The following is a 15,565-nucleotide window of genomic DNA, read 5'->3' on the forward strand; positions in this document are numbered from 1 at the left end:
CTTACAGAACACATGGGCTTACTTCTGAGTAAAATAAAAAACACCATTTTCAAACACCTCTACAGATAATACACAAATTGAAAAATTAATTTTAAACTTAAAACAATGACAAAAACTACCATATGTAGAGAAGATCTGAATGAACTCACTTATTGCACACTGCTCACTGAACTGACTGAGGTGCCTGCTTATACGTACAATGGTACCAGCATGACAGCACTTGAATGTTCAGGAAGTAGAGTGAGAGTCTGTGAAGGGGCACATCGACAAGCATGCATGCTGCAGTGGCACATTTGCAATGCACTGTTTAGGGAGGGACTTCCCACCATTTGCCATAATAACAAAGTGAGGGAACATGGGCTTTTCTTGAGGTTAAATAATGAAGAAAATCTGCACTGCCACTTATTATTACGTTGAATTAATTTCACAATTTTTGACTTGTATCTTGTCTTACACTGTTGACATATGTACATTATTCAATTTTTTTTTCATGTGCACCTAAACATCCCGGGGTGTACTCTTTGGGGTATGCGTATCCCAGCTTGGGAACTACTGGTCTAGTAGTTTACTCAATCTGTAAAGTGGAGATTGGTGCCTAAACCTATCTGGAAGTTAGATCTCTCTCCTCTGAAAAAAATCTGTCTCAATCTTATCTGATGGCTCAAACCTATCCATCCTTCCAGCACTGATATAGCTGTACCAATGGGGTGTGTGCTGCATCCAGCAGTAGAAAGGCAGACAGAGGCCTCCTCAAGGTAAGGGGATGTTTAACCCTTAACTTAGGGCTGCATTGTGGCTGCACCAGCACTTGAAAGTTGGATAGGACTGGGCCCTTAGATGTGTGAAGACTGACTGCAATTTCACAATAAAGTGAGGGAAAAAGCCTTTTCCTGTCAGCATTCAAAATATCTTTTGTTCCAGGTCCCTTGTAGCACAATCGTCATAGGAGGTACATGAGTAGTGGGAGGTATGTCCCACTATGTTCAATGGTAGGTAGTTGGGCATAGAATTACAACCTTAGCTACTGTTTTCAAGAAAGTTGGCAGGATCATGGATGCTAAGATAAGTCAGGGGATGGGGTTTGTGGATTTCATTAAAGGCCCCCCCACTTATCATCTCATAATTCGAGCATTGATGCAGGACAAAAAGAATCTTCTGTTAATGTATGGCAGGGAACTGATGAGCCATGAAAGCAAGTTCCAAGGCTCAACCCTAGCTATGGTGTGGGAGAAAGAACAAGAACATAAGAAGAGCCCTGCTGGATCAGGCCATAGGCCCATCTAGTCCAGCTTCCTGTACCTCAGTGCCCCACCAGATGCCTCAGGGAGCACACAAGACAACAAGATACCTCCATTTTGCTGCCACTTCCCTGCACCTGGCATTTGAGATAGCCTACTTCTAAAAGCAGGAGGCTGCACATACCCATCATTGCTTGTAACCTGATGCACTTTTCCTCCAGAAATCTGTCCAATTTCCTTGTAAAAGCATCCAGGTCAGACATCATCAACACATCATGAGGCAAGGAGTTCCACAGATAAATTACATGCTGGGTAAAGAAATACTTTCTTTTGTCTGTTCTAACTCTCCCAACCAAGGATGTGCACAAAGGTGGGTATTTCCTCCTCAAGCAGCAGGCAGCTGAGTCTTGGGGGTTTTCCGCCAGGGCCTTCCCACCTCTGAGAGAGGGTGTGTGGGGAAGGAAAGCAATACTGTAGATGGGGAAGGCATTCTAGTCAATGGGGCTTACTCGCAGCAGGTAAGTGCAGTCTGAGGCTGCAATCCTGTCCACACTTACCTGGGAGGAAGCCCCGTTGACTAGAATGGGACTTCCTTCTGAGTAGACCCGCACAGGACTGGGCTGGAAAGGCAGCGAGGGCGCTGCAGGAGCGGGGTGACGAGGGCTGCGGACCCGGGGGGCGACGCAGGTCTCCCCGCCGCCGCTCTGCCTCCGTGCGGGGCAGCGGGGAGGCCTTCCGCGCGGGAGGAGGCACGAGGGAGACCCCGCTGCCGCCCCCGGCGTGCCCTCTGCGGCCGTGCTGGCGGGCCTGATTGGCTTGACGGAGCCGCCGCGTCTCCAGGCTCCCCTCGCCGGCGGGGCGGGCAGGCAGGCGGGCGGGCGCCTGAGCGCGGGAGGCGGGGCCGGGGCGAGCGCAGCGAGGAGGGGGCGGCGGCGGCGGCGGCTCCGGAGCCAGCGCGCCTGCCCGGCCGGTGGCGCGGCGGCGAAGCTCGGGCGAAGAAGCGGAAGAGGAGGGGGGTCTCCGGGCCGGGCGGCCGGGCCCCATGGGCGGGTGTGTGGGCTCCCACCACGACTCCTCGGGCAGCCTGAACGAGAACTCGGACGGCACCGGAGGTGAGAGGAGGGGGCGGCGGCGCGGAGGGGCCGGGCTGGGCTGGGCCGGGCTGGGCTGCCCTCCGGCTGGGGAGAGGCAGCGGCTCCTCCGCTGTGGGAGGGAGACCGCGAGGGCCCGCGAGCCCTCCTCTCCCCCTCGCAGACCAGCCCTTCCCTGCAGGGAACGCCTCTCTTTCTCCTTCAGCCTTCCTGGAGGTCCTTCCTCCAACTTTCTTCAAGTCCGAGGGCTGCCCAGGGCCCACCTGGCGTGGGGGGCAGTGGCTGCGAGCGGGGTCGGGGCCCTCCCTGGAGGGGGCGGGCTGGGGGACCTGCACCCCTCGCACACCCCCTTGGTCCAGGTAAGAGGGTTGTTCTCTGTACTCCCCTAGCCATGGCGCCCCCCCCCCCGCTTAGGGATGGAAACAAGCCCAGTCCTGTCCACACTTACCTGGGAGTAAGCCCCATTGACTAGAATGGGACTTAGTTCTGGGGAGACGTGCATAGGATGGGGCTGTTAAGCATCCCCCTTTCTCCTTCCCCTCTGGGATCTATAGCAGGCTGCACACACTTCAGCATACACACACACACATGTTGTGCCAGAGGATGGAACTTGTACTGGAGGGAGAGAGAGAGATAAAAAAATAAATAGGCTGAGAGCCCAGTCCTATGCATGTCTACTCAGAAGTAAGCCCCATTATAGTCAATGCAGCTTACTCCCAGGAATATGTGGCTAGGATGCAACCTGAATCCCAAACTACAGTCCTGCCTGTTTTTCAACCTAGCATAGGTTTATATGGCAATCAAGGTGGTGATGATGATGATAAGGATGGGGTATACTTTTTTCCCTTGAGGTGTGTGTTGTTCTCTGTCATGTGAAAATCTTACTTACTTATTTAAGTGTTATGTTCCTAGCTCTTTTCCAATCCAATAATGACAAATTCCTCTTATCTCTCGTAGTTGGAATGATCCAAAAGTCTCCCACGTTGTCTTAACTACCATTTTTAAAAGGGCAGATGGTGTGGTATGATCAAATTTGCATTCTCTCTCTTTCTCTCTGTTACAAAAATGATTTCCATCACAATATGAATAGAATGCTTTGCAGCATATATTGCTTGCATAGATTTTGCTTTGAAAATCTTGGGCCTGGGGTTCTTTCAGGGGTCTTTTTACATGCTGAGATGTTATGGTTCATAAAACTACTTTATGGAACAATTGACATTCAGGTGTGATAATCTGTATGGGATAAATTTTGAAATTGTCAGTGTTGCATGGCGTATAGTTATAGAAGTTCCATTAGAGTAAATTGAATTTCAGTACCTACATCTGAAGCAACTTCTAAAATCTGAAAGGACCTACTTTAATAGGTTATCAAAACCAAGGACAATGGTATATAATGTAAAATCCGCTGGGCTTAAATAAAATGAAAGCTATCATGAATTTGAAACCATTAGCTGGGCCCAGATGGTTCACTATGCCTATGTAATGTCACCCATTGTTAAGAAGTTACCATGTTGACTAGGTATTATGAGGCAAGGCAAGGTCATAGAAGAAGCAACCTAAACTGATTTTTTTTTGCTTTTGTCTCATCTTTGTAATATAGTGGAGTCCATACACAGTATCAACAAGAGTTAGAACCCTTTAGCAGAGGGTGTGATATATCATAATAAATAAGGGAAGTGTATAAATTGTGGAAGCTTTTTGTCCCAGATTTACCTGTTAAGGCAGTGGTTCTCAAACTGGGGCGTCATGACCTTAATGCAGTGATTACTAGCAGGGAGTTTGAGCCCCACTGTAAGTTCTTGTGGGGGGGAGGCAGCAGTGACACAATCACCAGAATCGCCTCGCTGTTGAGGGACACGGGCTGGTCTGAATTCACTACAGCCTGCAGCAGCCTCCTGGGAATGCGGAGAGCTCCGTGCCTGTCTCCGCAGGGCTCCACAACATGTAGAGACAGTCAAAATAATGATCACGACCCACTTCTGGTTTTGCGCAAAACGGGAAGTGCGTCATGATAGTTATTTTGACTGTCTCCACATGTTGTGGAGCCCTGCGGAGGCTGGCATGGGGCTACCAGTGCCCCTGGGAGGCTGTTGCAGGCTGTGGTGAGTCCAGGTAAGCCCCTGCACCCCTCAACAGCAATGTGATTCTGGTGATTGCATCACTGCCTCCCCCCTCTCCCGCAAGAACTTACAGTGGGGCCCAAACTCCCTACTAGTAATCATTGCATTAAGGTTTTGTGTGTCCCTGTGTAAGTGTGTATCATTGTGTATTTGGGAGGCAAATGGCCTACTATGCATGGCACACCAGCTGGATTTTCTAGAATGTCCATCTGTGCAAATTATGTGCTGGATTGCAAACCCTAGGCTCAGAGGATAAATACATTTTAAAGCTATTTCATTCAAATGAGATCTGGCATGATTCAAGTTTAATTATGTAGTTCTTAGACCTGAATTGTAAATGCACGTGTGTTTCTACAACACTGTGTGCAGTAACTTATTTTGTGTTTATAAAACAAAATTGGTATAAGTGAACTGGTCTGCTCAGAATAACATTAATATAAGATATCCCAATACACTCTTATTTCCCAGATAAGAAACTTTTTATAAAATATATTATTTTGTTAAATGCGCAATCTGACTTTAAAAGTCTTTGAACGGAGACTAAGGGCGCAATGCTAACCCCTTTTGTCAGTGCTTTCCAGCACTGGCATAAGGGCAATGCAGCTCCGAGGTTAAGGGAACAAACATTCCCTTACTTTAAGGAGGCCTCCGTGAGTGACATCCAACTGCAGGATGCAACACATGCCCCATTGGTACTGCTATGCCAGCACTGGAAAGCACTGACATAAGGGGTTAGGATTGTGCCCTAAAAGACTTAAATAGAAGACTGCCCAGATTGCAAGTTTTGCATCAGTCCTACCAAATCCCAGGGTCCATCTTGCTAGCCTACTAAGTCACTCACGTCTCTTTAAGTTCACATGCAGCACTGAGTTGCAGAATATCAACTTACAAATTCTTGTGAATAGTTATGATGTAGTCATATTTTGAGCATTTGCAAAATATGTTGGAGAGAGATCTCAAACCAAATAGCCCATTCAGTTATACTGGGTCCTCAGGTAATGAGAAATTACTAATGTTTATGAAGTCACCAGTTCCTTTCTATTTTAGTACTGCCATCTAATACGCCATATCCTGTAGATTTTGAAAAGCATTAAAATAGCTTTATGTCATAATGTGTATGTTAAATAAGTCGGATAGAGGTTAAGAAAGAAGATGTTTCAGACCTAATTGTCAAATTAAAGTTCAATAAATCACCAGGCCCTGATGGCATCCACCCATGAGTTATTAAGAAACTGAAGAATGACGTTGCTGATCTCTTGACTAAAATTTGCAACTTGTCCCTTGAAAAGGCCACGGTGCCAGAAGATTGGAAGATAGCAAATGTCACACCAATCTTTAAAAAGGGAAGGAGAGGGGACCCAGGTAATTATAGGCCAGTCAGCCTAACGTCTGTTCCAGGAAAGGTGGTGGAATGCCTCATCAAAGATAAAATCTTAAAATACATAGATGAACAAGCCTTGCTGAGGGCGAATCAGCATAGCTTCTGTAAGAGTAAGTCTTGCCTCACAGATCTTTTAGAATTCTTTGAAAAGGTCAACAGGCATGTGGATGCAGGAGAACTCATGGACATTATATATTTGGACTTTCAGATTGACACGGTCCCTTACCAAAGGCTGCTGAGAAAACTCCACAGTCAGGGAATTAGAGGACAGGTTCTCTCCTGGATTAGGAACTGGTTGAGATCCAGGGAGCAGAGTCAATGGACAATTTTCACAATGGAGAGAGGTGGAAAATGGAGTGTCCCAAGGATCTGTCCTGGGACCTGTACTTTTCAACCTGTTCTTAATGACCTGGAGGCAGGGCTAAGCAGCGAGGTGGCCAAGTTTGCAGATGACACCAAACTTTTCTGAGTGGTGAAGACCATAAGAGACTGTGAAGAGCTCCAAAAGGATCTCTCCAAACTGGGAAACTGGACAGCAAAATGGCAGATGCATTTCAATGTAAGTAAGTGTAAAGTCATGCACATTGGGGCAAAGAATCAAAACTTTACATATAGGCTAATGCACTGTTTCTCAAACTGTGGGTCGCGAACCAATTTCAGGTTGGTCCCCTTTCATTTCAATATTTTATTTTTAATATATTAGACTTGATGCTACCATGGTGTGTGACTGCATTTGGGGAAATGTGACAGATCTGTACTTTGAACAGGCTACTATGTTTATGCTTTTTACTACTTGGTAAGTGTGGGTAGGATTACTGCCTAGAATTGTTAAAAATTTCCCTGCTTGATGATGTCACTTCCTGTCATGACATCACTTCCAGTGGGTCCCAACATATTCTTATTCTAAGAAGTGGGCCCCAGTGCTAAAAGAGTGAGAAGTGCCCAGAACCCACTGGGCTAATGGGTTCTGAGTTGTCCGAGACAGATCAGGAGAGAGATCTTGGGGTCCTTGTGGACAGCTCGATAAAAGTGTCGACCCAATGTGTGGCAGCAGTGAAGAGGGCTAATTCCATGCTTGAGATCATTAGGAAAGGCATTGAGAATAAGACAGCTAATATTGTAATGCTGTTGTACAAATTGATGGTAAAGCCACACCTGGAGTATTGCATCCAGTTCTGGTCGCCACATCTCATAAAGGATATAGTGGAGATGGAAAAGGTGCAAAAGAGAGCAACTAAAATGATTACTGGGCTGAGGCACTTTCCCTATGAGGAGAGGCTATAGTGTTTGGGCCTCTTCAGTCTAGAAAAGAGGCGCCTGAGGGGGGGACATGATTGAGACATACAAAATCATGCAGGGAATGGACAGAGTAGATAGAGAGATGCTCTTTTCCCTTTCACTTAACACCAGAACCAGGGGACATCCACAAAGTTGAGTGTTGGGAGAGTTAGGACAGACAGAAGAAAATATTTCTTTAACCAGCGTGTAATAAGTTTGTGGAACTCTTTGCCACAGGAAGTAGTGATGGCATCTTGCCTGGATGCCTTTAAGAGGGGATTGGACAGATTTCTGGAGGAAACATTCATTATGGGTTACAAGTCACAGTAGGTATGTGCAAGCTCTTGGTTTTAGAGGCAGGCTGCGTCTGATTGCCAGATGCAGGGGAGGGCACGGGGATGCAGAATGTGTCTGTTGTCTTGTGTGCTCCCTGGGGCATTTGGTGTGCCACTGTGAGATACAGAAAGCTGGACTAGATGGGCCTTTGGCCTGATCCAGCAGGGCTCTTCTTATGTTCTTATATGCATGTGACATAAAAAGTCAGAATATGTATCTGTCATCCACTTTGGTGTAATGTTATCTTCTTTGCAGTTTTCCAATATAGATCAGGGGTGTCCAAAGTTTTTGGCAGGAGGGCCACATCGTCCCTCCAACACTGTGTTGGGAGCTGGGGAAAAAGAATTAATTTACATTTAAAATTTGAATAAATTTACATAAGTTTACATAAATGAATATATTAAAGATGAACTTATATGAATGAATGAAGGTCTTGCAGTAGCTCAAGGCCTATAAAAGGCCTTGCACAAAGCAAGGCTGGCCTTTCCTTTGCTGCTGCTCCTGCATCACAGACGTGAAACAACAAGCAGTGGAGGGAGCCCTCATCCCACAGCTCATATGAGAGGTCAAACAGTCTCCCTCACGCTGAAAGCAGTTGCGTCCGGCCAGTGTGGTCTCTAACAAATCTCCGGAGGCTCATAACAAATCTCCGGAGGCTCATTGGAGACTGGGGGCTCCCTGAGGGCCACATTGAGAAGCCTCAAGGGCTGCATGTGGCCCCAGGGCCAGGGTTTGGGCACCCCTGTTATAGATGATAATGCAGTTAGACTTTTAATGGGAAGAATGGAGAAGTCATTTGTCCAGTTGAATTGAAAGGAAGGCACTAGGGCTGATACTGTATTCCAGTGGTTCTCACATTTTTATCCCTGGGACCCACTTTTTAGAATGAGAATCTGTCAGGACCCACCAAAAGTAATGTCATGACTGGAAGTGACACCATGAAGCAGTAAAATTTTTAACAATCCCAGGCTGAAATCCTACCCACCCTTACCTAGGAGTAAGTTCCATTTACTATCATTGTCAAAAGCATATACATAGTAGCCTGTTAAAAGTATAGACCTGTAACATTTCCCCAAATGCAGTCACATAGAATGGCAGCATCAAGTCTAATATATTAAAAATAGAATATTGAAATGAATGGGGACCCGCTTAAAATTGCCTCGTGACCCACCTAGTGGGACCCTACTCACGGTTTGAGAAACACTACTGTATTCTATTCTGGGAGGCTGCTGCTGATTGACTGCTGTCATCTGCCTCACTTGGACTGCAAAGGGAGTGGCTTTTTCCAGTCTAAACCAAAGGGAGTTCAATGCTTAGCGTGCTGTGTGGCTGGGTCCTTTGCAAGGAAGTTAAAGTCTGTGCCTCATCTTCAGTAACATAAATTTGGGTCCTATCTCAGTGAAACACCATCTGTGGTGATTGATGTTATATTTGTATGATCTGAGACTCAGAGTTTGCTCAACCTGTTGCATCACTGGGTAGGTTGAATGCTTAAATCCTGCTTACTCTGACCTTTTTTGAAAGACAGCTTTACTGTATGTCATGTGGACTATCTCCTGTGCTGTGGTACTTTGTTTATGTGTGTACTATAGTCCTTCAGTTTTCATGGAGGTTCATTTAATGGTTCATCCATGGTTATCAATAACCGCAGATACTGGCGTTTGTTTTAAAAACATTTTTAAAAAGTAAAAATCAGGAAGAAAATAGGCTTCCCTACCTTCACACCACAAAATCGTATTGTTTGCAAGGCAGTCTTCTGTACTCCTGTCAGCCACTTCTGGGTTGCGCGACCCCATCCCTTGGCACTGGCTCACCCCAGAATGCATTTCATGACCTGGAAGTGGCTTACAGGAGCTTAGAAGACTGCTCTGCAGCCCTTCAGGTAGCACAATTTTGCAGTGTGAAGATAGGGAAGCCTATTTTGTTACTCATTTTTACTTTTTAAAGGTTTTTTAAAGGGTACCCCACAAAGGGGTTGCCGGACCTGCATATAAGGCCGGTCCACTCTACTTAATTAAGTTTTACATTCAGCTTGTTTCATTATTTTTTCAATACATTGAACTTGTCTGCCAAAGTAGACTGTGTCAGAGACATTGTGGCTACACTAATTTTTTTCTTTCCCCCATTAGACACTTTGTGGAAATTCCCTTTTATTAGTCTATTAAAGATTAATTTTCTTTAGGAATTTTAAATGTTTGTTTCTTGCTAAACTTTGAAGAGTCATCAGTGACTTGCACAGAATAGAAAGAAGAGCTCCAGTTTCTTGAAATATGGGCCTTGTAAATCATACAGATTAAACCTTTAGTCTGCAGCTGTCTGATTGCTGCTCCTTTCTTCTTGACACATGTCCTGCCTATTCATGGTACAAAGCTTTCAAACAGTTGAGTTTTGTGCTTTGCCGTCATCTTGTCTCCTGAAGTATCCTTAGGTGACCAGTGACTGGTGGTAAGAAATAGAAGTATATAACTGCACACATGGATGGTGTGTTTAAAATAACTGCAGTACATGTAAAGCCATGCAGCAGTGTCTGACACTATTATGGACTTAATAAAAATATTGCCAGGTCAAATATAGCTCTTGAGCTATACTTTGACTGTCTGTTCAGATGAAAATCTTTGAAGAATTCAGAACAGGGATAGGCAACTTGTTTAGTGCTACTGACCATACTGGAATCCTATTATGAGATGGACGGATGGGCATGTTTTCCTGATACAATGAGCTATACTTCACTGTCCCTTCTCTCTGCATGTCAGCCCTCTAATTTTCTTTGCTGTCTCTGAATGTCCTCTCACTTTCTGAAAATCAAGATAGAAAGAACTGAAGTCATCGTTCTGTCCCACCTCCAAGGTTTCTCTCTCCAAAATTAACTATGCTTTGCTTCTTCTCACAAGCTCATAATCTTGATGTTATTTTTGATGCTTCACTCTCCTCAAATTAGTCCTGTTACCAAGTGTTTAGTGCTGCTGTAAGTAAGCATGCTATATAAATAACAGTTGTATATGCATGCCTAGAAATATTGTACTTCTGTAATGCCATTTATGTAATTTCTAGGGTAAGATTAGAATTTAGTAGTTTTGGAACGTTGAAATAGCACGTTCTAAGTCTTCATTTGCAAATATTTCTGCAAAGAGCGGAATGAAACTGATTTAGTTTCACCAGTGGTTTAACATCACTATAGTTCAATCATCTGGGGATCAAAAAATAACCTCCCCTTTCACAAGGAACCTCTCATCCCCTGCAGGTAGGAATTTGGGATTATGGAATTCTTCTTATTACCAACCCTAGCAACTGTAGGGAGAGATGACTAAAGAAAATAGATTGCCATAGGACCAACACAAAGATACTACGAAGTATTTTGCCTCTTTTGATGTATTGCATTTTTCCATCTCCTTCTCTTTCAGCTATAGCAAGCGTTGCCCACTCCAATTGAATTTCTGACTGATTTTGTATTTAGGGTAGAGACCCACTCCCAAAATACTGTGATAGTGGTTGATCTTGGAAATCATAACATGATTGCTGAGGAAGGAGCTAATTTTCTAGTGTGGAAAGTCTTGGTTATAACTTGGTAATACAATTGCTTTTTAAAAAAACAAGAACAGTGATTTTTCTCCATTTTGTTAGTAGGAAATGGACAGCCCAATCCTGAGCTGCCCAGGATGTGGGGCTATGGCTGCATCAAAAATGGCTGCCACCTCATCCTGTATGGTTTGAGCAGCCGCAGACGGCACCTCAGGAGAAGGGGACTTTTGTCCCCTTTCCCCGGGTAAATGGAGTAGCCCTGCAGTGGGACTACTCGATTCACTGCCAACCCAAACGTCAGCAGTGAATCAAGTGCCTCTCTGTTGGGCGGTGAGCCCAACACAGAGGCTTTGGATCCGGTGGAGTGTCGCTCCACTGGTCCCACCTCCCTCCCAAGGCACACCTCCTCCCCACCCTCTTCCTGCCTCCCGTCTTCCCGTAACACCTCTTCCCTATCATCCCCCCACCCACCTCCCCCATGCCCCTGCTTACCTGTCTGCTTTTCAGCGTTCTGCACAACTGCTGAGCAGTGGAGGCTGGGTGCCCACCCAGCAGTAGCCCAGTGCCAGCCAGAGCTGAGCCACTACTGGTGCTCACCTGGCGATAGGACCTGCAAACGTGGGCACTGGCGGTGAGGATTGGGCTCTGATACTGCAGACTGGGCATGCAGTTATGATCCTCAGCTGATGCTTTCTTTTAGATCAAATGTTTGGCATGATAAGGGGGACTGGGGAGTGGAGTAGTGCAGTACCAGCACATCCCTGGCTATGCACTGTGCTGATTGAAAAGACATGACATGCACTTAACAGTCTATTTGACATTTTGCAAAGATGTGCTCTTGGCAAGTAGAATCCAAACAAGTTAGAACTCAACTTGAATAGAGCATGGAATGTTATAACAAGAAGGTTGCACCTAGAGCTATGAGGATTTGACAACCAAATTCCCATGGCATGTACTAGTATTCTGTTCTAAAGATTGTGAGAGTACGTTGTACTGCTAGTGCTAATAAAGACGTATAGCAGAAACTTTCAGTGGGAAGAGGTGTGTTGACCTGTGGATATGTGCAAGAGCTGGAGATCTTTGTCTGTTTCTCTGACAAGATACCACTTTGGAAACTTTCTGCAACAATTGTACAAAATATGGACTGAAAAATGCTGAAATAATTTCACAATTTCTGTGGTTTCTGTTTGCAATTAATATTGCTCATCCTCTGGACAGTCTCCATGTGTGTGTCTCATAACAGCAATTGTGCATTATTGATTGAAAAAGAAACTTTCCACAGTTTAACATTACACACCAGTGTAATGTTCTGGCATTTCTATTGAATTGCTCTCTGCCTGCATGAGGGTGCATTTCTTCAAGAGTGGGGCAGAAATGTATACTGAGAGAGGGCATAAATGATTAAAAAGTTAGGATATCCCTGTAGTCTGGAGATTTAATCCTAAATTGTGGTTCCTGTAACTCCTACAATTATTCTGTGTTTACTTTATATTTGGAACAAGAGAAATAAACAGACTTTTGAACTATGGAGGGAGTTTATGCATAACTCTGAAAGCGGTGAACAAATTGTTGTTAGGCAGATGTTAATGAAGACCAGGCACTTTAAAGGGTTATTGTTCTAGTTAAGGTAATGCCATCTCATACAGTTGTTCTGTTCATGAACTGAAATTTTAAAAGTAGTGATATGCTCACCTGTGAAAGATGAGTTCTGTCTTTAAGGCAACAAAACAAAAATACAGTACATCAGATACTGTCAGAGAATGTAAGTGGTCTCCTAGGCAAGAGTAAACATTTCAGTAATTTTGTATGTATGTAATAGGAGAGAATATGGTAGTAAGTAGAAAAATGCCACTGATACTAGATGGACAGGTCATTTGGAAATGGTTTTTAAAGTAATGTTAAAACACTTCATATAGTGTATAGCACTAAAAAGAATATTTTGTTTAATTGGTTACAATTTGTTGGCAATGAAGATTACTTTGCTAGGAATGCTATTTTGTAAGAATGTAACAGTCAAATGTAAAATACGATTTGGCCACCTGCTAGGAATACCAAATACTCTTGTTTTCTTTTCCCCCAAACTCAAGCAATGTTGAAGGTTGCCAAGATTTCTTTTATGACTGTCATAAAGTGTGTCACTTTGGGCTGCTTACAGACTCAAGAGATAATAGTGCCTTTCTGTGTGGCAGTGTCATGTTGTGGTGTGTATAAGTTAGGAAGCTTGTCAGCTCAAGATACTAACAGAAGACTCAGAAGTGAGCCACAAAGAGGTTTGGAAGATACATGGCAAAAGGCCAAAGGAAATTAAGCATCTTTAGTTGAGAGGAAATTGGAGTGGAAAGCAGGGACATGATTGCTGTATTTCAAATTACTGAAAAAATTTCTGGTAAGAGGAAGACTAAAGAAGTACATTTCAGTTGCAGCAATTAAGTTTTAGAGTAGAAAGTGTTTCCTATTGCCCAGTTGTAAGAGTGGTAAGATCAAAACCTGTACCACTTGTGACACATCAAGTCAAATGTAGGCTGCCATACTTTGATAAACGTACTATTTAGTCTTCTGCCTGGGCCCTGCAGCGTATGTGACAGACATGCATAAGGAGAGCCTTGCTGAATCAGACCAAGGGCCCATCTGGTCCAGCTTCCTGTATCTCACAGTGGCCCAGCAAATGCCTCAGGGAGCACACAAGACACAAGATACCTGCATCCTGTTGCCACTTCCTTTCATCTGGTAGTTAGATATAGCCTACTTCTAGGACCAGGAGGTTGCATTTACCCATTGTGGCTTGTAACATGTGATGAAATTTTCCTCCATAAATCTGTCTGACCCCTTTTAAAAAGGCATCAAGGCCAGACACCATCACTACATCCTGTGGCAAGGAGTTCCACAGTCTAATTACATACTGGGTAATGAAATATTCTCTTTTTCTGTTCTAACTCTCCTGACACTCAATTTTAATGGCTGTTCCCTGGTCCTGATGTTGTGTGAGTGGGAAAAGAACATCCTTTTATCCACTCTATCCTTCCAATTCCTTGCATAATTTTGTACATCTCAAGCATGCCCCCTCAGGCACCTTTTTTCTAGACTGAAGAGCCCCAAATGCTGTAGCCTTTCCTCATGAGAGAGGTGCCCGAGCCCAGCCGTCATTTTGATTGCTCTCTCCTGCACCTTTTCCAGTTCCGGTTATGTTATTTGCTTCTATTCCTTGGACTGAAAAATAGAGGGGGAGAAAAGAGTGCTGAGCCTAAAACATTAGAGAGTACAGAGGCTGGCACATCATCAGGTAAGGGGGGGCAGCTTTTGGCATGCCGCCATAGACTTCAGAAGGGCTCCAACCCTGAGAAAAATCGTAAGGATTCTCCACAGGTAATCATGAGTAATCAAGCCTAGACCAACTTTCACTGATTTCCTAGAATAACCTTTGTATGAGATGCATAAACTGCAACCAGAGACCTGGTAGTGTAAAGCTTATGTCTTTTTAACAGGGAGAAATTTGAGAGGTTGAAGGTAAGCAAATTTAGCTAAGGGGTTAAGATTGTGCCCTAAATTGTCAGAGCTTTCCAGCACTGGCATAGCAGTGCCAATGGGACGTGTGCTGCATCTTGCAGTTGGGTGTCACTCACAGAGACCTCCTCAAAGTAAGGGAATGTTTATTCCTTTACTTTAGATCTACATTGCCCTTATGTCAATGCTGGAAAGCACTGACATAATGAGTTAGGATTTCGCCCTAAGTTAAATTGAACTCCATATGCTGTGAAGATGTACTTCCAATATAATATGTGGAATTCTCACTGGGTTAAGTTTATGTTTTATTACCTTTTCGAGGACATATACCTTGAGGTGGTTGGAATGGGGAGTGAATTGCATTATCTGCAAACTCCTGGCACTTACATGAAGTTGTTCCAGAGTTCCTTCAAAAAACTGCACATTTCCCAAACCAAGACTATTCTTTAAAACTAAAATCCAACTTGGAAAATGCACCTTTTTTCTTTATAATAAAACTTTACTCATTATGTTTTGCCAAAATGATACTGCCAGATTTTTTGAAGTTAGTTCCACAGAAAATATATTTTGTGATTTTATAAAATCTTTCTAGTATTTTTCTCAATAATATGAAATTTGAAAATGACCTTTTAAGACTGAATGGGTGGTTTGGAGGATGAACTGTTTGTAGCATTAACAAGCTGCCTGCTAAAACAAAAATATGCACAAGACAATTCTATGTGAAACAAAGAACATATTTTTTTTTTTTTGAAAACTTATTTTTAGCCTAGATGTAGAAGTCTCTGTCCTTGCTGAAGAAGAAAAATCCAGGAAGCTGTGTAAGGAATATAGAAATGTGAAAACAGTACTGTTTTCAATATTGTCAAATTTGCAGATTTTTTTTTTACAGTATAGATTTCTTATAGCATGAAATATGGAACGGAAAGAAAGTTTATTAAATATTCATGCAGAAAACAAGAAAGTTGATTTAAAAGTAGAGTTTCTTTCTCTGAGAGGTGGCCTTCATTCAAATTTTTAGCGGTTAAAACTTTGGAAGCCTTTCAAGATTGTATGGAACAGTATCATTCTAGTTGGCAACCTTCAGTCTCGAAAGACTATGGT

The 15,565-nt window shown here is 43.7% G+C and overlaps 1 protein-coding gene across 1 annotated transcript in view; it reads left to right on the forward strand.

Moving 5' to 3' along the window:
• The first annotated feature begins 2,226 nt into the window (after nt 1-2,226).
• The window catches only part of UBTD2 (ubiquitin domain containing 2), a 70,288-nt gene continuing 56,949 nt past the window's right edge, over nt 2,227-15,565 (forward strand). The window contains exon 1 of the mRNA XM_066617185.1: nt 2,227-2,350. Coding sequence (XP_066473282.1) covers nt 2,281-2,350 — 70 coding nt within the window. The 5' untranslated portion in view covers nt 2,227-2,280. The remainder of the gene's footprint in view (nt 2,351-15,565) is intronic.

This window comes from Tiliqua scincoides, chromosome 2 (assembly GCF_035046505.1).
Source record: "Tiliqua scincoides isolate rTilSci1 chromosome 2, rTilSci1.hap2, whole genome shotgun sequence".
NCBI lineage: Eukaryota > Metazoa > Chordata > Lepidosauria > Squamata > Scincidae > Tiliqua > Tiliqua scincoides.